The sequence below is a fragment of the Oncorhynchus kisutch genome, linkage group LG1, assembly GCF_002021735.2.
Source record: "Oncorhynchus kisutch isolate 150728-3 linkage group LG1, Okis_V2, whole genome shotgun sequence".
In the NCBI taxonomy this organism is placed as follows: Eukaryota; Metazoa; Chordata; class Actinopteri; order Salmoniformes; family Salmonidae; genus Oncorhynchus; species Oncorhynchus kisutch.
Genome location: NC_034174.2, coordinates 65,892,115 through 65,919,387, shown reverse-complemented (window position 1 = coordinate 65,919,387; position 27,273 = coordinate 65,892,115). Strand labels below are relative to the sequence as shown.

At 44.7% G+C, this 27,273-nt stretch overlaps 2 protein-coding genes across 4 annotated transcripts; both read left to right on the top strand.

Annotated features, from left to right (window-relative positions):
• Positions 1 to 822: 822 nt before the first annotated feature.
• On the top strand, positions 823 to 26,996 carry LOC109889151 (keratin, type I cytoskeletal 13-like). Of its 3 annotated transcripts, XM_031830237.1 has the most exons (8): positions 861 to 972; positions 23,519 to 23,990; positions 24,505 to 24,587; positions 24,806 to 24,962; positions 25,198 to 25,359; positions 25,499 to 25,624; positions 25,950 to 26,170; positions 26,351 to 26,996. In XM_031830237.1, the coding sequence occupies exons 1-8, from the start codon at positions 899 to 901 to the stop codon at positions 26,541 to 26,543; spliced, it is 1,488 nt and encodes a 495-aa protein (XP_031686097.1). In that variant the 5' UTR covers positions 861 to 898; the 3' UTR covers positions 26,544 to 26,996. The 3 variants fall into 3 exon arrangements, with proteins under 3 accessions (XP_031686106.1, XP_031686097.1, XP_031686099.1); XM_031830246.1 differs by lacking the exons at positions 23,519 to 23,990; positions 24,505 to 24,587; positions 24,806 to 24,962; ... (2 more) ...; positions 25,950 to 26,170; positions 26,351 to 26,996 and adding exons at positions 1,922 to 2,004; positions 2,326 to 2,482; positions 2,721 to 2,882; ... (1 more) ...; positions 3,472 to 3,692; positions 3,991 to 4,528 and having other exon boundaries at positions 823 to 1,411; XM_031830239.1 differs by lacking the exon at positions 861 to 972 and having other exon boundaries at positions 23,228 to 23,990.
• Positions 7,279 to 12,494, top strand: LOC116374841 (keratin, type I cytoskeletal 13-like). Its single transcript, XM_031830255.1, has 9 exons — positions 7,279 to 7,525; positions 7,562 to 7,896; positions 8,419 to 8,501; positions 8,824 to 8,980; positions 9,216 to 9,377; positions 9,517 to 9,649; positions 10,330 to 10,334; positions 11,845 to 12,065; positions 12,296 to 12,494. The coding sequence occupies exons 1-9, from the start codon at positions 7,294 to 7,296 to the stop codon at positions 12,492 to 12,494; spliced, it is 1,527 nt and encodes a 508-aa protein (XP_031686115.1). The 5' UTR covers positions 7,279 to 7,293.
• Positions 26,997 to 27,273: the final 277 nt, after the last annotated feature.

The window sequence follows — 27,273 nt, the reverse complement described above, 5'->3', positions numbered from 1 at the left end:
GGACATTGTGTGTCCGGAAGAACCAGTTACAGAATTCCAATAGACAACGGTTGAGTTCTGGGGGAATCTAGTAACTGTCAGTGGCTCTATGTGCTCGGCTCAGCTCTCTGTGCCTGGGTTGTATACAGCCACATACAACCAGGAAATGAGTTATGAATAATTAAAAGGCAAAGCAGGGTGATGAGGTATATTTTTGTTTTTACAAACTTTAGACAAGTCTTAGGGCAACATTTATCCATTGTTTTTGAACTGAGGCTGGACCACTCAGGATAACTCAACACCTCTTGGAAAGCCATTCTGGCATGTCCTTGGCATTAAAATATGTGTAATTCTCCCGTTGTGAAATAAAAAGTTCAACCTGGGCTTTGCTCCTTTCATGTCTATTTTGATCCTGACAAATTCCCATCCCTATCTTGGTACATAACAGGTAGAGGTAAATAGCCATTCAGTGTTTTAAAAAATATGCTCAGAAAACGTGGCAAAGTTCACCTGTCACAACATGTCAAAGTTATACTGTGTGGGTTGACTGATTGATTGACCTATCTGGGGCTAATAGAAGCAGGTTTGTTTATGCTTTCAACCAGACGCTATAAACGGGAGAGGAATTCCAACTAGTATATTTTCAATATTTGCATATCCACACAGTACATAACTATCCTCTTCCATCTCCATCTGCATCTTAGCATGTCAAAGTGTGGGGGAGGATCCCCTGCCCTATATGTGGTAAATCCTCCCTGTACTCCTCCCTTCTCTATTCCTCCCTTCTGCCTCTCCCGCCCATGTCCTCCTCCCACCCTCCCTCCTTCTGCCCTGTGCAGCATAAAAAGGCAACAGTGCCTGGGCCGTGCACCACATTCCCTCTCCTCATCCCAGGCAGGCAGACTCGCTCTCAGCAGCCATGTCCTTCTCCAGATCTAGCATGTCCTACAGCAGCAGCGGCGGTGGAGGCGGAGGTGGCACCATGTCCATGAGGTCTGGAGGTGGAATGGGTATGGGCTCCTCCCGCTTCTCCTCGATGGGTGGTGGTGGTGGAGGTGGAGGAGGCCGCGTCACTACCATGAGGGCCGGCAGTGTGTATGGAGGAGCAGGAGGCTCTGGGGTGCGCATCTCTAGCTCCTCGTTCGGTTCCAGCGGTGGAGGTGGTGGTGGTGGCGGTGGCGGTTATGGTTTCAGAATGGGAGGGGGTGGTGGTGGTGGCGGTGGAGCCGACATGAATGTGTCGGCCAACGAGAAGGCCACAATGCAGAACCTGAATGACCGCCTATCCACCTACTTGGAGAAGGTGCGCATGCTAGAGGCGGCCAACGCCGAGCTGGAGCTGAAGATCCGTCAGTTCATGGAGAGCAAGACGTCCCCCAGCGCTTGCGACTACTCTGGCTTCTACGCTACTATCGCCGACCTGCAGGACAAGGTAGGTGATGTGTTTCCTAGAAGGCAAGAGCAGGGCATTTCAAAACATGATAATGTCTGCATAGTGACAATGTTATCCTTTGATAGACAGTACAGGCGACATTGGCTTGTTTTTCCAACAGTTACTGAGAGTGACATATGAACATTGGAAAATGCAAAGTGATATAATAATTGATTAAACCAAGATATTGCACCGAAGATAAATGACAAGACAGTATGCATATTTGCAGCTGAAGCATTGAAGATAAAGTGGATAATTGAAGCCAATCCTTCCTCTCTCTTAAGAAAAAGGTGCAACAAACAGGTGCAATTAGTTTCTTTGTGTCATGCTTTACAATGTTCACAAAGATAACAGGTTCCCTGTAATGCTTCTGTGAGCTATAATTTACAGTGCAGCTGAAACTCAGAACTGAGTGATTACAGTGTGATTTAACAGTTTGTGTGGACTGTATTAGTGTGAAATTCCATGCATGCCACATTCTGAAATGTTTTGAAATCCTCCACCTCTCAGATCCAGGATGCCACCTGCTTGAACGGAAGCATCTATCTGAACATCGACAACGCGAAGCTCGCTGCAGACGACTTCAGAAACAAGTAAGTACATCCAACACCATCCACAGATACAGTACACTGCTGGTACATTCATTAACCACTTGGAATAACCCCAAATCTGTAAAAACTCTCATACAGTTTTTTATTACATTTTGTGTTGAATCTATAAAAAGGAAACCAAATGACATTACCCGTCAGCTCCACCATAACCACACACTCCCAACAGACATATCAGGAGCCTGGTGTTACTTTCTGATATTCTCCCAAAACTTAATGGAATACTAGAATCTATTATGCCCCTGCTATTCTCACAGAGGAACACATTCAGGCAGTTCTTTGACCTAAGCTCTCTCCATCTCTCAGGTATGAGAACGAGCTGGCCATGCGTCAGTCAGTGGAGGCGGACATCACCGGGTTGAAGAGGATGCTGCACGAGATGAACATGGCCAGATCTGACCTGGAGATGCAGATCGAGGGACTGAAGGAGGAGCTCATCTATCTCAAGAAGAACCACGAGGAGGTGGGTGTGGGCTAATGGGACATATCCATACAGTCCCTTAATGTATTACATCTATTGACCATGTCAACCTGCTATGGTGTCTTCACTAGAACACCATTGCTGGCTTTCAAGCACATCTGTATCAAGCAATGGTGTTCAAATGTATAATGAAGACAGAGGGCAGGTCAAGTTGTTATCATCAGGCAGAAGTTAGTCACTTCTTAATCCTTTACACTCACCACTATGTGTTTCTCCACAGGAGCTGCTGGCCATGAGGACTCAGATGACTGGACAGATCAACGTGGAGGTGAACGCAGCACCACAGGAGGACCTGTCCAGAGTCATGGCTGAGATTCGTGAGCAGTACGAGGGCGGTAGTGCCAAGAACCAGCGTGACCTGGAGGCCTGGTTCCAGACCAAGGTAGGACCTTTAGAACCGCTAAACTATGTTCATGGTGGAGATGTTCCTTTACTTCTAGTTTGTAACATTGTGACATTCTATCATGAGCTGAAATGTTGGTGTGTTTTTGTGATGATTGACCACTTATTGTGTTTTACAGACAGAGACGTTGAACAAGGAGGTGGCGTCCAGCACAGAGGTTCTCCAGACCTCCAAGTCAGAGATTTCGGAGATCCGTCGCACACTGCAGGGCCTGGAGATTGAACTGCAGTCACAGCTCAGCATGGTGAGCTGTAATTACAAACATCTGACCAAGGACCACAGTTTAGGGAACATTACTTACACAACATTCTGCAACTTTCTGCAATAATCAACATTTGACTCTTCCATCATTCTCTACCATCCTTCAAGTATCTCACTTTCACCTGGACTCTAACACTATCCCTCAAGTTGTTGTAGCCAGGTACCACTCCATTACTATAGCTAACATCTACCTGCCTTCACATTCAATTACCAGAGATAACCTTTTCAGTATTACAGTAAACATTCCAATTTCCAAACCTACTCCCACAGTTTTTGACCCATCATCTCTATCTCTCCCGGCCAATAGAAAGGCTCCCTGGAGAACACGCTGGCGGAGACGGAGGGCCGTTACTCCATGCAGCTGGGACGCCTCCAGAGCCAAGTGACCAGCCTGGAGGAGCAGCTAGTGTCTCTCCGCAGCGACATGGAACGCCAGGGCCAGGAGTACAAGATGCTGCTGGACATCAAGACACGCCTGGAGATGGAGATCGCTGAGTACAGGAGGCTGCTGGATGGAGAGGCTAGCGGGTAAGGCAGGAAGCGATTGGACAGAGGGGGCCCAATGAGACAGATAGGGATGGGGGAGGAGAGTGCTACATCTTAGTGGGATGGGAAGAGGGGTGACAGGGGACCTTGAAACACTTGAAAATGAATTTATGTCTCCTTTAACATTTGATTTTAAAATGTTCAATGTTAATTTGAAGTTGACCTTACTATGAACCATGGTTACTTTTGACATGAATCTACTGCTATGTGACCTTTTATTATATACTTATTATGATCATAGATGCTAATTATGCTAACCATGAGTTTCCCTTCCTCACAGCCTCAGCTCCTCGAAATCCGGCCAGGGCTCCTCCAGCTCTCACGTCAGCTCTTCTAGCTCCGGCGTCAGTGAAACCAAACATACCTCTTAAGGTCCCACACACACAGCGAGCACTGCAGCAAGCAACGGCTTAACCCAATAGAAATATAATTACTAGAATGGGTAGAGGAAATGAGAGGCTAGCACATGGAATAGTACTGCTCCACAGTGCTTTGTTCATGCAACCTAAAATACACCTTATACAAAGTCATTGTCAGATGAAAATCCCTATTTTCGTTATCTGTCTTATTTGTTAAGGGAAGCTCTGGTTAACTCTAGTTTAAGATGTGAATTCCATCCTCCTATTCTTTCTAGAATGGCAAAAGCCCATCAAATACCCATCATGGAAAATTGACTTGAAAGGGGATTTATTTTCTGGTAATTCTATTTCTATGGTTAACACCTCCAGAACAACATATTCTACTACATCTGGATGGGACACCAACAACAGACCCCATTGTGAATACAATAAAGATGCTCTGACTTGCTGACACCATCATTCTGTCTTCTGTGTCTTTCAACTTGATGTATCTGATCTGGCATGCTCCTATACATCTGACTATCATATAGGGTGTCATCTTTTGCACATGAGGCCAATTCTATGGTCTTGAGAAAGTGTCAGTATGATCTTGAATATATTTATGACATTCAATGGGACTGAGTTTTATTCTAGGAAAACACATTTAAATATTGATAGTAGAAATGTTGAAAGTTGTCAGCAAAATCATATAATTCTATCTCTATTAAGAGAAATTCAGAGTTCTTAGATTCAGAGTTATATATATACTGTATAGAGAGTGTTTGTAGAGTCAACTGTAGAGCTGTAAACCATGTTTTGGTGGAAAGATTTAGATTTGAAAACAATTCATTTGATATTAGATGACAGAATGTATCATCTATTACATCCATTCTCATAGATTCATATCATTCGTCTATGATAAAGAATGAATATCTCTATAACAAGTGAAACCACACAGCCCATTCTCATTCAACCACATAATCTTTATTGATGGTTCTGTTGACAAATGATAACTTGATCTCATCCACATTCACATCGAGAACTGCCACGTAGGTCTATGGAAATAGGTCAGGAGCAAGAGCGTCCTGGTTTTTGTATTGAAATCGATGTAGCCAGAGGAGGAAGGAAAATAGCTGTCCTCCGGCTACACCAGGGTGCTACGCTAGAGGGTCCTGCAGAGACTTCTGTAGACCTTCATTGTGAAAATGTGTTTTAGGTAATCAGGTATTTGGTGATGTGAGTATATTTCGTATGGTTTTATCTAAAAAGCATAACTTTATCATTTGAAAATATTATTTTTCAGATATCACTGAGTAGGGTGGTCCTCATATTCCTCCTCTGAAGAGCGTCCCCTGATACACAACACAGTAGGCATTGGAGTTAGAGGATGGTACAGTTTGTTTTGCCAGATATGACTGTGGGAGAATTGGGAAACTCATAAAAGGCTTGAAAAGTAGAGGGCTCTACTCACAGTGGTGCACAGCCACAAATCAAGATGCAGACCAAATAAACACTACATTTTTATTTTGAAATGTAACCTTTATTTAACTAGGCAAGTCAGTTAAGAACAAATTCTTGTTTACATTGATGGCCTTCTGGGGAACAGTGGGTTAACTGCCTTGTTCGGTGGAAGAACGACAGATTTTTACCTTGTCAGCTCAGGGATTCAATCCAGCAACCTTTACGGTTACTGGCCCAATGCTCTAACCATTAGGCTACCTACCAAAATACATGGCCAAAAGTATGTAGACACCTGCTCGTCAAAAACCTATTTCCAAAATCATGGGCATTAATATGGAGTTGGTCCTCCCTTTGCTTCTATAACAGCCTCCACTCTTCTTAGAAGGCTTCCCACTAGATGTTGGAACATTGCTGGGGGTACTTGCTTCCATTCAGCCACAAGAGCATTAGTGTGGTCGGGCACTGATGTTGGGTGATGGGCCTGGTTTACAGTCAGCTTTCCAATTCATCCCAAAGGTGTTCGATGGGATCCCAAAGTCCTTCGATAGAATGTCATTGTATGCTAAGGGGCCTATCCCGAACAATGAAAACCAGCTCCAGAACATTATTCCTCCTCCACCAAACATTACAGTTGGCACTATGCCTTAGGGCCAGTAATGTTTCTCCTGGCATCTTTCAAAACCAGATTCATCCGTCGGACTGCCAGATGGTGAAGCGTGATTCATCACTCCAGAGAACACGTTTCCACTTTTCCAGAGTCCAATGGAGGTGAGCTTTACACCACTCCAGCCGAAGCTTGGCATTGCACATGGTGATCTTAGGCTTTTGTGCGGCAGCTCGGCCATGGAAACCTATTTCTTAATGCGCCAGACTAACTGTTTTTGTGCTGAGCTTGCCTCCAGAGGCAGTTTGGAACTCGGTAGTGAGGGTTGTCACCGAGGACAGACTATTTTTACGTGCTTCAGCACTCAGCGGTCCCCACTTGTGTGGCCTACCACTTCGCAGCTGAGCCATTGTTGGTCCTAGAGGTTTCAACTTCACAATAACATCACTTACAGTTGACTGGGGCAGCACTAGCAGGGCAGAAATTTGACAAACTGACCTGTTGGAATGGTGGCATCCTATGACGGTAACATTGAAAGTCACTGAGCTCTTCATTAAAACCATTCTACTGCCAATGTTTGTGTATGGAGATTACATAGCGGTGTGCTCGATTTTATACACTTGTCAGCAACAGGTTTGGCTAAAATGGCCAAATCTACAAATTTGAAGAGGTGTCCACATACTTTTGGCCATGTACTGTATTATAGATGATATAGTGATTAATGCGTTCAGATTCATTGCTTTTATCTAAATTAATTGCACTGGCCTGGCACCTTGTTTGTGTGAACATGCCAATATAAACTGACTGACTGACTGCACCATTCTGATTTATGGCAACATTTAACCATTGTTTTTGGACTGAGACTGGACCACCCTGTAATACTCAACACCTCTTGGAAAGCCATTCTGGTGTGTCTTTGGCACACCATCTCCTTCTGCATCCTGGCATTTGCCAACAGGTTGTCAAAGTGGGTGGAAGAGCCCTGCCCTGCCCTGCCCTGCCCTGCTCTACATGAGGTAATATCTTCCTGTATTCCTCCCTTCTTCATCTCCCACCGATGTCCTACTCCCAACCTCCCTCCCTCATTCTGCCCTGTGCAGCATAAAAAGGGAACAGTGGCTGGGCCGTGCACCACATTCTCTCTCTTCATCCCAGGCAGGCAGACTCGCTCTCAGCAGCCATGTCCTTCTCCAGATCTAGCATGTCCTACAGCAACAGTGGCGGTGGAGGCGGAGGTGGCACCATGTCCATGAGGTCTGGAGGTGGAGGTGGAATGGGAATGGGCTCCTCCCGCTTCTCCTCGATGGGTGGTGGTGCTGGAGGAGGCCGTGTCACTGCCATGAGGGCCGGCAGTGTGTATGGAGGTGCAGGAGGCTCTGGGGTGCGCATCTCTAGCTCCTCATTCGGTTCCGGTGGCGGAGGTGGTGGTTATGGTTTCGGAATGCGAGGGGGTGGCGGCGGCGGTTGCGGTTATGGTTTCGGCATGGGAGGGGTTGGTGGCGGCATGGGAGGGGTTGGCGGCGGCGGTGGCAGTTATGGTTTCGGCATGGGTGGGGGTGGTGGTGGCGGGGGTGGAGCCGACATTAATGTATCGGCCAATGAGAAGGCCACAATGCAGAACCTGAACGACCGCCTGTCCACCTACTTGGAGAAGGTGCGCTTGTTGGAGGCGGCCAACGGCGAGCTGGAGCTGAAGATCCGTCAGTTCCTTGAGATCAAGACGTCCCCCAGCGCTCGCGACTACTCTGGCTTCTACGCTACTATCGCCGACCTTCAGGACAAGGTATGTGACATGTCTCCTAGACGGCAAGAGCACTCAATGATGACATCACAGCATGTCAAAACATGATAACGTCTGCATTGTGAAAATGTTATTCTTTGTTAGAGAGTACAGGTACATGGTGTACACTTCATCAGATTGTTTTTCCAACAACTTACTAATAGTGAAATGAATATGACTTTTAGAAAATGCTAAATTATATACATTTGTTATAATTGATTCAACCAAGAATTTGCACCAAAGAAGAATTTCAAATAAAGGATTGAAGCCAATCCTTCCTCTCTCTTAATAGCCCCGAGGCGATTGCAAAAGTTGCAAAATGTTTCTTTGTGTCATGTCATGCTATACAATGATCATAACGACAACAGGTTCCCTGTAATGCTTCTATGGTCTATCATTTACAGAGCAGCTGAAACTCAGAACTCAATGCTTACAGTGTGGTATCACTGTTTGTGTGTACTGCATTCGTGTCAAATTCCATGCATACCCCATCCTGAAATGTTTTTGCCGTCCTCCACATCTCAGATCCAGGCTGCCACCTGCTTGAACGGAAGCATCTATCTGAACATTGACAATGCAAAGCTCGCTGCAGACGACTTCAGAAACAAGTAAGGACATCCAACACCATCCACAGATACAGTACAGTGCTGGTACATTACATTAACCACTTGGAATAACCCCAAATCTGTAAAAACTCGCAAACGGTTTTTTATTACATTTTGTGTTGAATCTATAAAAAGGAAAACAAATTACATTAGCCTTCATCTCCACCATAAACACACCCTCCCAACAGACATATCAGAAGCCTGGTGTTATTTTCTGTTATTTTCCCCAAACTTAATGGAATAATAGAATCTATAACCCCCCTGCTATTCTCACAGAGGAACACATTCAGGCAGTTCTTTGACCTAAGCTCTCTCCATCTCTCAGGTATGAGAATGAGCTGGCCATGCGTCAGTCAGTGGAGGCAGACATTGCCGGGATGAAGAGGATGCTGGATGAGATGGCCATGGCCAGATCTGACCTGGAGATGCAGATCGAGGGACTGAAGGAGGAGCTCATCTATCTCAAGAAGAACCACGAGGAGGTGGGTGTGGGCTGATGGGACATATCCATACAGTCCCTTAATGTATTATATCTATAGACCATGTCAACCTGCTATGGGTCTTCACTAGAACACCATTGCTGGCTTTCAAGCACATCTGTATCAAGCAATGGTGTTCAAATGTATAATGAAGACAGGGCAGGTCCAGTTGTTACCATCAGGCAGAGATTTGGCACTTTTTAATTGTTTAAACTCACCCCTATGTTTTTCTCCAAAGGAGCTGCTGGCCATGAGGACTCAGATGACTGGACAGATCAACGTGGAGGTGGACGCAGCACCACAGGAGGACCTGTCCAGAGTCATGGCTGAGATTCGTGAGCAGTACGAGGCCGGTAGTGCCAAGAACCAGCGCGACCTGGAGGCCTGGTTCCAGACCAAGGTAGAACCTCTAGAACCGTTAAACTATGTTCATGGTGTAGATGTTCCTTTACTTCTAGTTGGTAACATTGTGACATTCTATCATGAGCTGAAATGTTGGTTTGTTTCTGTGATGATTGACCACTTATTGTGTTTTACAGACAGAAACGTTGAACCAGGAGGTGGCGTCCAGCACAGAGGTTCTCCAGACCTCCAAGTCAGAGATTTCGGACATCCGTCGTACACTGCAGGGCCTGGAAGCCGAACTGCAGTCACAGCTCACCAAGGACCACAGTTTAGGGCACATTACGTACACAACTTTCTGCAACTTCCTGCAATAATCAACATTTGACTCTTCCATCATTCCATCATTCTCTACCATCCCTCAAGTATCTCACTTTCACCTGGACTAGCCAGGCACCAAATCAAATCAAATCATTTTTATTCATAAAGCCCTTCTTACATGAGCTGATATCTCAAAGTGCTGTACAGAAACCCAGCCTAAAACTCCAAACAGCAAGCAATGCAGGTGTAGATGCACGGTGGCTAGGAAAAACTCCCTAGAAAGGCCAGAACCTAGGAGGAAACCTAGAGAGGAACCAGGCTGTGAGCGGTGGCCAGTCCTCTTCTGGCTGTGCCGGGTGGAGATTATAACAGAACATGGCCAAGATGTTCAAATGTTCATAGATGACCAACAGGGTCAAATAATAATAATCACAGTGGTTGTCGAGGGCACAACAGGTCAGCACCTCAGGAGTAAATGTCAGTTGGCTTTTCATAGCCGATCACTTTCAGAGTATCTCTACCACTCCTGCTGTCTCTAGAAAGTTGAAAACAGCAGGTCTGGGACAGGTAGCACGTCCGGTGAACAGGTCAGGGTCCCATAGCCGCAGGCAGAACAGTTGAAACTGGAGCAGCAGCACAGCCAGGTGGACTGGGGACAGCGAGGAGTCATCAGGCCAGGTAGTCCTGAGGCATGGTCCTTGGGCTCAGGTCCTCTGAGAAAGAGAGAGAGAGAGAGAGAGAGAGAGAGAGAGAGAGAGAGAGAGAGAGTGAAAGAATGAAAGAAAGAAAGACAGAAAGAAAGAAAGAAAGAAAGAAAGATAAGAGAAAGAGAGAGAATTAGAGATAGCATACTTAAATTCACACAGGACACCGGATAAGACAGGATGAATACTCCAGATATAACAGACTGACCCTAGCCCCTCGACACATAAACTACTGCAGCATAAATACTGAAGGCTGATACAGGAGGGGTCGAGGGCCAAACAGGCAGGATATAACCCCACCCACTTTGCCAAAGCACAGTCCCTCACATAACTAGAGGGATATCTTCAACCACCAACTTACCATCCTGAGACAAGGCCCGAGTATAGCCCACAAAGATCTCCGCCACGGCACAACCCAAGGGGGAGCGCCAACCCAGACAGGAAGCTCACATCAGTGACTCAACCCACTCAAGTGACGCACTCCTCCTAGCGACGGCATGGAAGAGCATCAGTAAGCTTGTGACTCAGCCCCCGTAACAAGGTTAGAGGTGGAGAATCCCAGTGAAGAGAGGGGAACCGGCAAGGCAGAGACAGCAAGGGCGGTTCGTTGCTCCAGTGCCTTTCCGTTCACCTTCTGGGCCAGAATACACTCAATCATAGGACCTACTGAAGAGATGATTCACAATAAAAACTTAAAGGTTGAGACCGAGTCTGTGTCTCTCACATGGGTAGGCAGACCATTCCATAAAAATTGAGCTCTATAGGAGAAAGCCCTGCCTCCAGCTGTTTGCTTAGAAATTCTAGGGACAATGAGGAGGCCTGCGTCTTGTGACAATAGTGTATGTGTAGGTATGTACGGCAGGACCAAATCGGAAAGATGGGTAGGAGCAAGCCCATGTAATGCTTTGTAGGTTAGCAGTGAAACCTTGAAATCAGCCCTTGCCTTAACAGGAAGCCAGTGTAGAGAGGCTAGCACTGGAGTAATATGATCACATTTTTTGGTTCTAGTCAAGATTCTAGCAGCCATGTTTAGCACTAACTGAAGTTTATTTGGTGCTTTATCCAGGTAGCCCGGAAAGTAGAGCATTGCAGTAGTCTAACCTAGAAGTGACTAAAGCGTGGATTAATTTTTCTGCATCATTTTTGGACAGAAAGTTTCAGATTTTTGCAATGTTACGTAGATGGTAAAAAAAGCTGTCCTTTAAACAGTCTTGATATGTTCGTCAAAAGAGAGATAAGGGTCCAGAGTAACGCCAAAGTCCTTCACAGTTTTATTTGAGGCGACTATATAACCATCAAGATTAATTGTCAGATTTAACAGAACATCTCTTTGTTTCTTGGGACCTAGAACAAGCATATTTGTTTTGTCCGTTACTATAGCTAACCTCTACCTTCCTTCACATTCAATTACTCAAGCTAACCTTTTCAATATGACAGTAAACATTTCAAATTCCAAACTTACTCCCACAGTTTTTGATCTCTGTCTCTCCCGGCCAATAGAAAGGCTCCCTGGAGAACACGCTGGCGGAGATGGAGGGCCGTTACTCCATGCAGCTGGGTCGCCTCCAGAACCAAGTGACCAGTCTGGAGGAGCAGCTAGTCTCTCTCCGCAGCGACATGGAACGCCAGGGCCAGGAGTACAAGATGCTGCTGGACATCAAGACACGCCTGGAGATGGAGATTGCTGAGTACAGGAGGCTGCTGGACGGAGAGGCTAGCGGGTAAGGCAGGATGGGAAGACGGGTCCTTGAAACAAGGGTCCTTGAAACAAGTGAAAATGAATGAATGTCTCCTTCAACATTTCACTTCAGAAGCAATGTTCATTTGAAGTTCACCTTAATGTGAGCCATTGTTACTTTTGATGTGAATTTACTGCTATGTGACCTTTAATAGATACTTATTATGATCATAGATGCTAACTATTCTAACCATGGGTTTCTCTTCCTCACAGCCTCGGCCTCAGCTCCTCGAAATCTGGCCACAGCTCCTCCAGCTCCCACATCAGCTCTTCTAGCTCCGGCCTCAACTCCGGCCTCAGCTCCTCAGGCTCCGTCCTCAGCTCCTCCACCAAAGGCAATGTGGTGATCACCGAAGCGGAAATAGTGGACGGCAAGGTTGTCTCCTCAAGTGAAACCAAACACGCTTCTTAAGGTCCCACACACACAGCGAGCACTGCAGCAACGCAACGGGTTAACCCCATTGAAATATAATTACTAGAATGGGTATAGGAAATGAGAGGCCAGCACATGGAATATCACTGCTCCACATTGCTTGGTTCATGCAACCTAAAATACAACGTTTCAATTTATACAAAGTCCTCGTCAGATGAAAAATCCCTATTTTCGTTATCTGTGTACTTTCTTTAGGCCAGTTCTGGTTAACTCTAGTTTAAGATGTGCATAACATCCTCCAATACTTTCTAGAATGGCTAAAGCCCCTCAGACACCCATCATGGAACATTGACTTGAATGGGGATTTATTTTCTGGTAATTCTATTTCTAGGGTTAACACCTCCAGAACAACATATTCTACTACATCTGGATGGGACACCAACAACAGACCCCATTGTGAATACAATAAAGACGCTCTGACTTGCTGACTTCATCTTCCTGTTTTCTGTGTCTTTCAACTTGATATATCTGATCTGGTATTCTCCTATACATCTATATCCCTTCCAAGGTGGCATAGCAGTTCAGACGTCTTTTGTCCTCGTCTTGTCGTGTCCTGTATATATATATATATTTACTTTTTTCACATACATTTTATTTTTATTTTCCATCAACTCATCTTCAAAACACTCTCCTGCAACCCGCCTCACCAATGTATATTTATAAAAAAGTATTATTTACCTCAAATCTGTAATCCTCCAAGAAGCTAGCCAGAAACTCCAAGAAGCTAGCCTGAAACTAGCCAGAAGCTAATCCAGAAGCTAACCAGAAGCTAGTTCAGAAGCTAGTTAGCTCCTTTACTGGCAAATCGTTAGTATTCAGCTAACCACGGTTTGTGGTCATCAGCTATCCTTTAGCTCGAAAATCGGTGCAGCGCGGCTCGGAACGGAACGGAACATACCGGACCAATTTTTCTCTCCATGTCCCTGGATTTCGACTGCTCTCTGGACATTCATACCCGGATCTCACAGCTAGCTAGCTGCTATCCGTGTGACTATCGGTCTTCGTCGATTCCGGAGCAAACATCAATTATTCCGGAGCTAGCCAGCTCCGTCAATCACTCCTGAGTTCCATCAATCACTCCTGGGCTGCAGTCACCTATCCGGACCCGTTTTACTGCCTACGCGGAGCCCCACCGGGCCTTCACAACTGGACTGCTGACGTTATCTACCTGAAGGAGATCCGGCTGGCTCCTCCGTCGCGACGATACCTGAACGCCCATCTGCGGCCTGCTAACCGTTAGCTGTCTTACCGGCTGCTATCTGAATAGACAATCGGACAATTTATTTATTTTTATTATTATTATGTTTTCTTCTTGGGCCTCTATAACTATATCTATTGTTTTTATTTTTGTTGTTGTTGTGTGATTTGGATTAATCCCCTCTACCACACGGAACCCCACTAATCTACTGACGGAACGCAAGAGGTGGCTAACAACAGACCTCCATCCTATGCTAGCTTGCTACCGATGCCCTGGCTAGCTGTCTAAATCACCAACCAACCTCTCCACTCACTGGACCCTTTTGATCACTCGACTAAGCATGCCTCTCCTTAATGTCAATATGTCTTGTACATTGCTGTTCTGGTTAGTGTTTATTGGCTTATTTCACTGTAGAGCCTCTAGTCCTGCTCACTATACCTTATCCAACCTATTAGTTCCACTACCCACACATGCAATGACATCTCCTGGTTTCAATGATGTTTCTAGAGACAATATCTCTCTCTTCATCACTCAATACCTAGGTTTACCTCCACTGTATTCACATCCTACCATACATTTGTCTGTACATTATACCTTGATGCTATTTTATCGCCCCCAGAAACCTCCTTTTACTCTATGTTCCAGACGTTCTAGACGACCAATTCTCATAGCTTTTAGCCGTACCCTTATTCTACTCCTCCTATGTTCCTCTGGCGATGTAGAGGTGAATCCAGGCCCCGCAGTGCCTAGCTCCACTCCTATTCCCCAGGCGCTCTCTTTTGATGACTTCTGTAACCGTAATAGCCTTGGTTTCATGCATGTTAACATTAGAAGCCTCCTCCCTAAGTTTGTTCTATTCACTGCTTTAGCACACTCTGCCAACCCGGATGTTCTAGCTGTGTCTGAATCCTGGCTTAGGAAGACCACCAAAAATTCTGACATTTTAATTCCAAACTACAACATTTTCAGACAAGATAGAACTGCCAAAGGGGGCGGTGTTGCAATCTACTGCAAAGATAGCCTGCAGAGTTCTGTCCTACTATCCAGGTCTGTACCCAAACAATTTGAACTTCTACTTTTAAAAATCCACCTCTCTAAAAACAAGTCTCTCACCGTTGCCGCCTGCTATAGACCACCCTCTGCCCCCAGCTGTGCTCTGGACACCATATGTGAACTGATTGCCCCCCATCTATCTTCAGAGTTCGTGCTGCTAGGCGACCTAAACTGGAACATGCTTAACACCCCAGCCATCCTACAATCTAAACTTGATGCCCTCAATCTCACACAAATTATCAATGAACCTACCAGGTACCTCCCCAAAGCCTTAAACACGGGCACCCTCATAGATATCATCCTAACCAACTTCCCCTCTAAATACACCTCTGCTGTCTTCAACCAAGATCTCAGCGATCACTGCCTCATTGCCTGCATCCGTAATGGGTCAGCGGTCAAACGACCTCCACTCATCACTGTAAAACGCTCCCTGAAACACTTCTGCGAGCAGGCCTTTCTAATCGACCTGGCCGGGGTATCCTGGAAGGATATTGATCTCATCCCGTCAGTAGAGGATGCCTAGTTATTTTTTTTAAATGCCTTCCTAACCATCTTAAATAAACATGCCCCATTCAAGAAATTTAGAACCAGGAACAGATATAGCCCTTGGTTCTCCCCAGACCTGACTGCCCTTAACCAACACAAAAACATCCTATGGCGTTCTGCATTAGCATCGAACAGCCCCCGTGATATGCAGCTGTTCAGGGAAGCTAGAAACCATTATACACAGGCAGTTAGAAAAGCCAAGGCTAGCTTTTTCAAGCAGAAATTTGCTTCCTGCAACACTAACTCAAAAAAGTTCTGGGACACTGTAAAGTCCATGGAGAATAAGAACACCTCCTCCCAGCTACCCACTGCACTGAAGATAGGAAACACTGTCACCACTGATAAATCCACCATAATTGAGAATTTCAATAAGCATTTTTCTACGGCTGGCCATGCTTTCCACCTGGCTACTCCTACCCCGGACAACAGCACTGCACCCCCAACAGCAACTCGCCCAAGCCTTCCCCATTTCTCCTTCTCCCAAATCCATTCAGCTGATGTTCTGAAAGAGCTGCAAAATCTGGACCCCTACAAATCAGCCGGGCTAGACAATCTGGACCCTTTCTTTCTAAAATTATCTGCCGAAATTGTTGCCACCCCTATTACTAGCCTGTTCAACCTCTCTTTCGTGTCGTCTGAGATTCCCAAAGATTGGAAAGCAGCTGCGGTCATCCCCCTCTTCAAAGGGGGGGACACTCTTGACCCAAACTGCTACAGACCTATATCTATCCTACCGTGCCTTTCTAAGGTCTTCGAAAGCCAAGTCAACAAACAGATTACCGACCATTTCGAATCTCACCATAACTTCTCTGCTATGCAATCTGGTTTCAGAGCTGGTCATGGGTGCACCTCAGCCACGCTCAAGGTCCTAAACGATATCTTAACCGCCATCGATAAGAAACATTACTGTGCAGCCGTATTCATTGATCTGGCCAAGGCTTTCGACTCTGTCAATCACCACATCCTCATCGGCAGACTCGACAGCCTTGGTTTCTCAAATGATTGCCTCGCCTGGTTCACCAACTACTTCTCTGATAGAGTTCAGTGTGTCAAATCGGAGGGTCTGCTGTCCGGACCTCTGGCAGTCTCTATGGGGGTGCCACAGGGTTCAATTCTTGGACCGACTCTCTTCTCTGTATACATCAATGAGGTCGCTCTTGCTGCTGGTGAGTCCCTGATCCACCTCTACGCAGACGACACCATTCTGTATACTTCCGTCCCTTCTTTGGACACTGTGTTAACGACCCTCCAGGCAAGCTTCAATGCCATACAACTCTCCTTCCGTGGCCTCCAATTGCTCTTAAATACAAGTAAAACTAAATGCATGCTCTTCAACCGATCGCTACCTGCACCTACCCGCCTGTCCAACATCACTACTCTTGACGGCTCTGACTTAGAATACGTGGACAACTACAAATACTTAGGTGTCTGGTTAGACTGTAAACTCTCCTTCCAGACCCATATCAAACATCTCCAATCCAAAGTTAAATCTAGAATTGGCTTCCTATTTCGCAACAAAGCATCCTTCACTCATGCTGCCAAACATACCCTTGTAAAACTGACCATCCTACCAATCCTCGACTTTGGCGATGTCATTTACAAAATAGCCTCCAATACCCTACTCAACAAATTGGATGCAGTCTATCACAGTGCAATCCGTTTTATCACCAAAGCCCCATATACTACCCACCATTGCGACCTGTACGCTCTCGTTGGCTGGCCCTCGCTTCATACTCGTCGCCAAACCCACTGGCTCCATGTCATCTACAAGACCCTGCTAGGTAAAGTCCCCCCTTATCTCAGCTCGCTGGTCACCATAGCATCTCCCACCTGTAGCACACGCTCCAGAAGGTATATCTCTCTAGTCACCCCCAAAACCAATTCTTTCTTTGGCCGCCTCTCCTTCCAGTTCTCTGCTGCCAATGACTGGAACGAACTACAAAAATCTCTGAAACTGGAAACACTTATCTCCCTCACTAGCTTTAAGCACCAACTGTCAGAGCAGCTCACAGATTACTGCACCTGTACATAGCCCACCTATAATTTAGCCCAAACAACTACCTCTTTCCCAACTGTATTTAATTTTAATTAATTTATTTATTTTGCTCCTTTGCACCCCATTATTTTTATTTCTACTTTGCACATTCTTCCATTGCAAAACTACCATTCCAGTGTTTTACTTGCTATATTGTATTTACTTTGCCATCATGGCCTTTTTTGCCTTTACCTCCCTTCTCACCTCATTTGCTCACATTGTATATAGACTTGTTTATACTGTATTATTGACTGTATGTTTGTTTTACTCCATGTGTAACTCTGTGTCGATGTATCTGTCGAACTGCTTTGCTTTATCTTGGCCAGGTCGCAATTGTAAATGAGAACTTGTTCTCAACTTGCCTACCTGGTTAAATAAAGGTAAAATAAATAAATAAAATGAAATATAGGGTGTCATCTTTTGCACATGAGGCCAATTCTATGGTCTTGAGAAAGCATATGTTTCAGTATGATCTCTAATATTTTTATGACATTCACTTGTACATTGATCTGATGGTGATCTTAGATATGTTGAAAGTTGTCAGCAACATTATATAATTCTATCTCTTTAAGATAAATGACGAGTTCTTAGATTCAGAGATATACAATGTGTAGAGGGTGTTTGTGGAGTCAACTCTAGTGCTGGACACCATGTTTTGGTGGAAAGATTTAGATTTGAAAACAATTCATTTGAAATTAGATGACAGAATGTATCATCTATTACATCCATTCTCAAAGATTCATATTGTCAGTCTATGATAAAGAATGAATATCTCTATAACAAGTAAAACCACACAGCCCATTCTCATTCAACCACAATCTTTATTGATGGTTCTGTTGACAAATTATTACTTGATCTCATCCACATTCACATCGAGGTTCTGGGTAGTCTCCATCAGATCTACCATGTAGGTTTATGGAAGTAGGTCTGGTGCACAAGCCTCCTATTTTTTATATTGAAGTCAATGTAGCCAGAGGAGGATGGAAAATAGCTGTCCTCCGGCTACACCAGGGTGCTACAATAGAGGGTCCTGCAGAGACTTCTGTAGACCTTCATTGCGAAAGTGTGTTTTAGGGAATCAGGTATTTGGTGATGTGAGTATATGTAGCATAGTTTTTTTTAAGTATCTCTTTTGAATTTTAGATTTTTTTTGTATTTTTCTGAAAATCACTGAGTAGGGTGGTCCTCCTATTCCTCTGATGAGCCTCCACAGTTACACAACATCAGTAGTCATTGGAGTTAGATGATGGTACAGTTCGCATTGACAGATATGACTGTGGGAGAATTGGGAAACTCTTGAAAAGTTAAGTGCTCTACTCAAAGTGGTGCACAGCCGTAAGTCAAGATGCAGACCACATAAACACTACATGGCCAAAAGTACGTGGACACCTGCTCGTCGAACACATAATTTCAAAATCATGGGTATTAATATGGAGCTGGTCCCCCTATGCTACCATAATAGCCTACACTATTCTGGGAAGGCTTTCACTAGATGTTGGAACATTGCTGCAGGTCCTTGGTTCCATTCAGCCACAAGAGCATTAGTGAGGTTGGGCACTGATATTGGGTGATTAGGGCCGCAGCTGGCGTTCCAATTCGTCCCAAAGATGTTCAATAGAATGTCATTGTATGCTGTGGCATTAAGTTATCCCTTCACTGGAACTAAGGGGCATATCCCAAACCATGAAAACCAGCCTCAGACCACCATCTTCCAAACCCAGATTCGTCCCTCGGACTGCCTGTTGGTGAAGTGTGATTCATCACTCCAGAGAACACTTTTCCACTGCGCCATAGTCCAATGGCGATGAGCTTTACACCACTCTATCAGATGCTTGGCATTGCGCATGGTGGCCTTAGGCTTTTGCGCTGCTGCTCGGCCGTGGAAACCTGTTTCATAATTCTTCCGACAAACTGTTTTTGTGCTGGCCTTGCTTCCAGAGGTAGTTTGGAACTTAGTAGTGAGTGTTGCAACAGAGGACAGACTATTTTTACGTGCTTCAGCACTCGGCGGTCCGGTTCTGTGAACTTGTGTGGCCTACCACTTCGCGGCTGAGCCGTTGTTGCTCCTAGAGGTTTCGACTTCACAATAACAACACTTACAGTTGACTGGGGCAGCAATAGCAGGGAAAGGTGGCATCCTATGACGGTGCCATGTTGAAAGTCACTGAGCTCTTCATTAAGGCCATTCTACTTCCAATGTTTGTTTATGGAGATTGCATAGCTGTGTGCTCAATTTTATACACCTGTCAGCAATGGGTGTTGCTGAAATAGCCACATACTTTTTTCCATGTAGTGTATGATAGATGATATAGTAATTTATTCATTCAGATCAATTTATTTAATCAAAAATTGAATGCATTCGCCTGGCACCTTGTTTGTGTGAACACGCCAATGTAAACTGACTGACAGCACCCTTCTGATTTACCATTGCTCAGAAAATACCATAATTTCACAATTGTAATAAGACACAAATGATACACTTTGGATTTGAATCCATTTCAACTAGATTGTGGTCTAGAAATTACTGCTTCAGGATGTCTTCTTCTAGATATACAGTTGAAGTCGGAAGTTTGCAACTTAGCCAACTACATTTAAACTCAGTTTTCCACAAATCCTGACATTTAATCCTAGTAAACATTCCCTGTCTTGGGTCAGTTAGGATCACCACCTTATTTTAAGAATGTGATATGTCAGAATAATAGTAGAGAGAATGATTTATTTCAGCCTTTATTTCTTTGATCACGTTCCCAGTGGGTCAGAAGTTTACATACACTCAATTAGTATTTGGTAGCATTGCCTTTAAATTGTTTAACTTGGGTCAAACATTTCGGGTAGCCTTCCACAAGCTTCCCACAATAAGTTGGGTGAATTTTGGCCCATTCCTCCTGACAGAACTGGTGTAACTGAGTCAGGTTTGTAGGCCTCCTTGCTCGCACACGCCTTTTCAGTTCTGCCCACACATTTTCTATAGGATTTGGGTTCAGGGCGTTGTGATGGCCACTCCAATACCTTGACTTTGTTGTCCTTGCCACAACTTTGGAAGTATGCTTGGGGTCATTGTCTGTTTGGAAGACCCATTTGCGACCAAGGTTTAACTTCCTGACTGATGTCTAGAAATGTTGCTTCAATATATTCACATCATATTCCTGCCTCATGATGCCATCTATTTTGTGAAGTGCACCAGTCCCTCCTGCAGCAAAGCAACCCCACAACATGATGCTGCCACCGCCGTGCGTCATGGTTGGGATGGTGTTCTTTGGCTTGCAAGCCTCTCCCTTTTTCCTCCAAACATAAAGATGGTCATTATGGCCAAACAGTTAGATTTTTGTTTCATCAAAACAGAAGACATTTCTCCAAAAAGTATGATCTTTGTCCCCATGTGCAGTTGCAAACCGTAGTCTGGCTTTTTTATGGTGGTTTTGGAGCAGTGGCTTCTTCCTTGCTGAGCGGCCTTTCAGGTTATGTCGATCTAGGACTCGTTTCACTGTGGAAGTAGATACTTTGTACCTGTTTCCTCCAGCATCTTCACAAGGTCCTTTGATGTTGTTCTGGGATTGATTTGCACTTTTTGCACCAAGGTACGTTCATCTCTAGGAGACAGAATGCATCTCCTTCCTGAGCGGTATGACGGCTGCCTAGTCCCATGGTGTTTATACTTGCGTACTATTGTTTGTACAGATGAAAGTGGTACCTTCCGGCATTTGGAAATTGCTCCCAAGGATGAACCAGACTTGTGGAGGTCTATTTTCTGAGGTCTTGGCTGATTTCTTTAGATTTTCCCATGATGTCAAGCAAAGAGGCACTGAGTTTCAAGGTAGACCTTGATATACATCCACAGGTATGCCTCCAATTGACTCAAATTATGTCAATTAGCCTGTCAGAAGCTTCTAAAACCAAAATAATTTTCTGGACTTTTCCAAGCTGTTTGAGGCTAGGGCAGAATACTGCCCCCTTTGGAGGAATGCGTGCCCATAGTAAACTGACAAAGAATCGGTAAAAAATTGCTAATATATGCATATAATAAATATTATTGAATAGAAAACACTCTAAAGCTTCTAAAACCGTTCAAATTATGTCTCTATGTAAAGCAGAACTCACAGGGCAGCCATTCTTCCAAACTCTTTCTGTCAGCAGAAAAGTTGGCCCAACTTTGACGTCATCGCCCCCACCCTTCCCAACCAGCTACAGATCTGGGAACAGTTCCTATCTCTTCAGCTCCCTCACCCTTTGGCGGGAAGAAACCTTCGGGTCACGCGATAATACGTGCGCGCCTTGGGTATTTGGCTCTCTTTGTTCCAAGATCCACCAAACGATATAGGCTTGTCTGTTCGGGCTAAGGATTTTTATGTGTGTTTATAACATGTTTTAGCTCGATTCTGAACTTAGTTTGACCAGTTTAGTCGACATATAATATGTAATTTTGAAGTTTTGATGCGCAACCCATAGAATTTTGGGTGCATTTCAGCCGAAATTAGTCGCGTTTGATAACCCAAAGACACACATTTGAAAGGCAAACGCTGTTTTTGGTAAGTATCACTTCTTCCACGACTTCTGATCGAACAACAGCAAAGGTAAGGGAATATTTATGTGGTTATTATGTGTTTCTGTGGACTCCGAAATAGCGGAGCCATATTGCTAAGTGAACGAATTCTGTAACGTTAAAAATAAATGTAACACAGCTGTTTTATTAAGAAGAAGTGTATCTTTCTAACTATATGTAGAACATGTATATTTAGTCAACGTTTATGATGTGTATTTCTGTTATCTGGCAGAGTTATCATAATTTCTCCGGACATTCTAGTAGCATTTTTTGAACATGACGTTCAATGTAAACAGTGATTTATGGATATAAATTGCATATTATTGAAAAAAACATAAATGTACTGTATAACATGTCCTATTCCTGTCATCTGATGAAGATTTTCAAAAGGTTAGTGAATTATTTTTCTTTTAATCCTGCTTTTGTGATTGCATCTATTGTTCTACAAATATGGCTATGTAGATTAGCCTATCTTTGGTGGTGGTTTGACATAAATATGTGCTATGTTTTTGCCGTAAAACATTTTAGAAATCTGACTTGCTGGCTAGATGAACAAGGTGTTTATCTTTCATTTGAGCTATTGGACTTGTTAATGTGTGGAGGTTAAATATTTCTAAGAATATTTTTGCGTTCTGTGCGCCACTGTGTCAGTTGAGCAGGGGGGGCTGGTACCCCTAGAGGTACGTGGTGGTGTGAACAGGTTAAAGGCACAGTCAACTTAGTGTATGTAATCTTCTGACCCACTGGAATTGTGATACAGTGAATTATAAGTGAAATAATCTGTCTGTAAACAATTGTTGTAAAAATGAAAACATTTATCCATTGTTTTTGAACTGAGGCTGGACCACTCAGGATAACTCAACACCTCTTGGAAAGCCATTCTGGCATGTCCTTGGCATTAAAATATGTGTAATTCTCCCGTTGTGAAATAAAAAGTTCAACCTGGGCTTTGCTCCTTTCATGTCTTATTTGATCCTGACAAATTCCCGTCCCTGTCTTGGTACATAACAGGTAGAGGTAAATAGCCATTCAGTGTTTTAAAAAATATGCTCAGAAAACGTGGCAAAGTTCACCTGTCACAACATGTCAAAGTTATACTGTGTGTGTTGACTGATTGATTGACCTATCTGGGGCTAATAGAAGCAGGTTTGTTTATGCTTTCAACCAGACGCTATAAACGGGAGAGGAATTCCAACTATTTATACGTGTGTGCACTTTCATATGTTTGTGCAGGCAGACGCCATATATAGAGTGAGATGGGGAGAGTGGAGTTGCACAACAATAGTATATTTGCATATCCACACAGTATATAACTATCCTCTTCCATCTCCTTCTGCATCTTAGCATGTCAAAGTGTGGGGGAGGATCCCCTGCCCTATATGTGGTAAATCCTCCCTGTACTCCTCCCTTCTCTATTCCTCCCTTCTGCCTCTCCCGCCCATGATCTCCTCCCACCCTCCCTCCTTCTGCCCTGTGCAGCATAAAAAGGCAACAGTGCCTGGGCCGTGCACCACATTCCCTCTTCATCCCAGGCAGGCAGACTCGCTCTCAGCAGCCATGTCCTTCTCCAGATCTAGCATGTCCTACAGCAGCAGCGGCGGTGGAGGCGGAGGTGGCACCATGTCCATGAGGTCTGGAGGTGGAGGTGGAATGGGTATGGGCTCCTCCCGCTTCTCCTCGATGGGTGGTGGTGGAGGTGGAGGAGGCCGCATCACTGCCATGAGGGCTGGCAGTGTGTATGGAGGAGCAGGAGGCTCTGGGGTGCGCATCTCTAGCTCCTCGTTCGGTTCCGGCGGTGGAGGTGGTGGTGGTGGCGGTTATGGTTTCAGAATGGGAGGGGGCGGTGGCGGTGGCTTTGGTTTCGGCATGGGAGGGGGTGGTGGTGGTGGCGGTGGAGCCGACATTAATGTGTCGGCCAATGAGAAGGCCACAATGCAGAACCTGAACGATCGCCTGTCCACCTACTTGGAGAAGGTGCGCATGCTAGAGGCGGCCAACGCCGAGCTGGAGCTGAAGATCCGTCAGTTCATGGAGAGCAAGACGTCCCCCAGTGCTCGCGACTACTCTGGTTTCTACGCTACTATCGCCGACCTGCAGGACAAGGTACGTGACATGTTTCCTAGATGGCAAGTGCACGGCATGTCAAAACATGATAATGTCTGCATAGTGACAATGTTATACTTTGCTAGAGAGTACAGGTGACATCGGCTTGTTTTTCCAACAAGTTACTGAGAGTGATATATGAACATTGGAAAATGCTAAATGATATAATAATTGATTAAACCAAGATATTGCACCAAAGATAAATGACAAGACAGTATGCATATTTGCAGCTGAAGCATTGAAGATAAAGAGGATAATTGAAGCCAATCCTTCCTCTCTCTTAAGAGCCCCTAGGCGATTGCAAAAGGTGCAATTAGTTTCTTTGTGTCATGCTTTACAATGTTCACAAAGATAACAGGTTCCCTGTAATGCTTCTGTGAGCTATAATTTACAGTGCAGCTGAAACTCAGAACTGAGTGATTACAGTGTGATTTAACAGTTTGTGTGGACTGTATTAGTGTGAAATTCCATGCATGCCCCATTGTGAAATGTTTTGAAATCCTCCACCTCTCAGATCCAGGGTGCTACCTGCTTGAACGGAAGCATCTATCTGAACATCGACAACGCAAAGCTCGCTGCAGACGACTTCAGAACGAAGTAAGTACATCCAACACCATCCACAGATACAGTACACTGCTGGTACATTACATTAACCACTTGGAATAACCCCAAATCTGTAAAAACTCTCATACTGTTTTTTTTATTACATTTTGTGTTGAATCTATAAAAAGGAAACCAAATGACATTACCCGTCAGCTCCACCATAACCACACCCTCCCAACAGACATATGACCTAAGCTCTCTCCATCTCTCAGGTATGAGAACGAGCTGGCCATGCGTCAGTCAGTGGAGGCGGACATCGCCGGGCTGAAGAGGATGCTGGACGAGATGACCATGGCCAGATCTGACCTGGAGATGCAGATCGAGGGACTGAAGGAGGAGCTCATCTATCTCAAGAAGAACCACGAGGAGGTGGGTGTGGGCTGATGGGACATATCCATACAGTCCCTTAATGTATTACATCTATTGACCATGTCAACCTGCTATGGGTCTTCACTAGAACACCATTGCTGGCTTTCAAGCACATCTGTATCAAGCAATGGTTTTCAAATGTATAATGAAGACAGGGGAGGTCAAGTAATTACCATCAGGCAGAGGTTAGTCACTTCTTAATCCTTTACACTCACCACTATGTGTTTCTCCACAGGAGCTGCTGGCCATGAGGACGCAGATGACTGGACAGATCAACGTGGAGGTGGACGCAGCACCACAGGAGGACCTGTCAAGAGTCATGGCTGAGATTCGTGAGCAATACGAGGCCGGTAGTGCCAAGAACCAGCGTGACCTGGAGGCCTGGTTCCAGACCAAGGTAGGACCTTTAGAACCCCTAAACTATGTTCATGGTGGAGATGTTCCTTTACTTCTAGTTGGTAACATTGTCACATTCTATCATGAGCTGAAATGTTGGTGTGTTTTTGTGATGATTGACCACTTATTGTGTTTTACAGACAGAGACGTTGAACAAGGAGGTGGCGTCCAGCACAGAGGTTCTCCAGACCTCCAAGTCAGAGATTTCGGAGATCCGTCGCACACTGCAGGGCCTGGAGATTGAACTGCAGTCACAGCTCAGCATGGTGAGCTGTAATTACAAACATCTGACCAAGGACCACAGTTTAGGGCACATTACTTACACAACTTTCTGCAACTTTTATGAATAATCAACATTTGACTCTTTCATCAATCTCTACCATCCCTCAAGTATCTTACTTTCACCTGGACTCTAACACTATCCCTCAAGTTGTTGTAGCCAGGCACCACTCCATTACTATAGCTAACATCTACCTGCCTTCACATTCCATTACTAGAGCTAACTTTTTCAGTATAACAGCAAACATTCCAAATTCCAAACCTACTCCCACAGTTTTTGACCCATCATCTCTTTATCTCCCGGACCAATAGAAAGGCTCCCTGGAGAACACGCTGGCGGAGACGGAGGGCCGTTACTCCATGCAGCTGGGACGCCTCCAGAGCCAAGTGACCAGCCTGGAGGAGCAGCTAGTGTCTCTCCGCAGCGACATGGAACGCCAGGGCCAGGAGTACAAGATGCTGCTGGACATCAAGACACGCCTGGAGATGGAGATCGCTGAGTACAGGAGGCTGCTGGACGGAGAGGCTAGCGGGTAAGGCAGAATGGGATTGGATGTGTCCCTCAACATTTGATTTTAAAAACAATGTTCATTTGAAGTTGACCTTAGTGGTTACTTTTGACATGAATCTACAGCTGTGTGACCTTTAATATATATTATGATCATAGATCATAGATGCTAACTATGCTAACCATTGGTTTCCCTTCCTAACAGCCTTGTTCACAGCTCCTCGAAATCTGGCCTCAGCTCCTCCGGCTCCCACATCAGCTCGTCTAGCTCAGGCCTCAGCTCCTCCAGCTCCGGCCCCAGCTCATCCACCTCCACCACACGCAAGGTGGTGATTGTCACAGAGGAAATGGTGGATGGCAAGGTTGTCTCCTCAAGTGAAACCAAACACACCTCTTAAGGTCCCACACACACAGTGAGCACTGCAGCAAGCAATGGGTTAACCACATAGAAATATAATTACTAGAATGGTTGTAGGAAATGTGAGGCCAGAACGTGGAATATTGCGTTTCCCCAGTCCTTTATTCATGCAACCTAAAATACAGCGTTACAACTTATAAAAAGTATTTGTCAGATAAAAAATCCCTATCCTTGTTATCAGTGTTATTTGTTTAGGCCAGGTCTGGTTTACTCTAGTTTAAGATGTGCATAACGTCCTCCTATACTTTCTAGAATGGCTAAAGCCCCTCAGACACCCATCATGGAACATTGACTTGAATGGGGATTTATTTTCTGATAATTCTATTTCTATTGTTAACACCTCCAGAACAACATATTCTCCTACATCTGGATGGGACACCAACAACAGACCCCATTGTGAATACAATAAAGATGCTCTGAATTGCTGACTTCATCATCCTGTTTTCTGTGTCTTTCAACTTGATGTATCTGATCTGGCATTCTCCTATACATCTGACTATCATATAGGTTGTCATCTTTTGCACATGAGGCCAATTCTATGGTCTTGAGAAAGTATATGTGTCAGTATGATCTTGAATATATTTATGACATTTACTCGTACTGAGTTTAATACTTGCCAATATTTTTTAGAAATGCTGATAGTAGAAATTTGAATGCAAAATTATATCATTCTATCTCTATCAATCAAACTCTCAGTTATTCAAGCATTA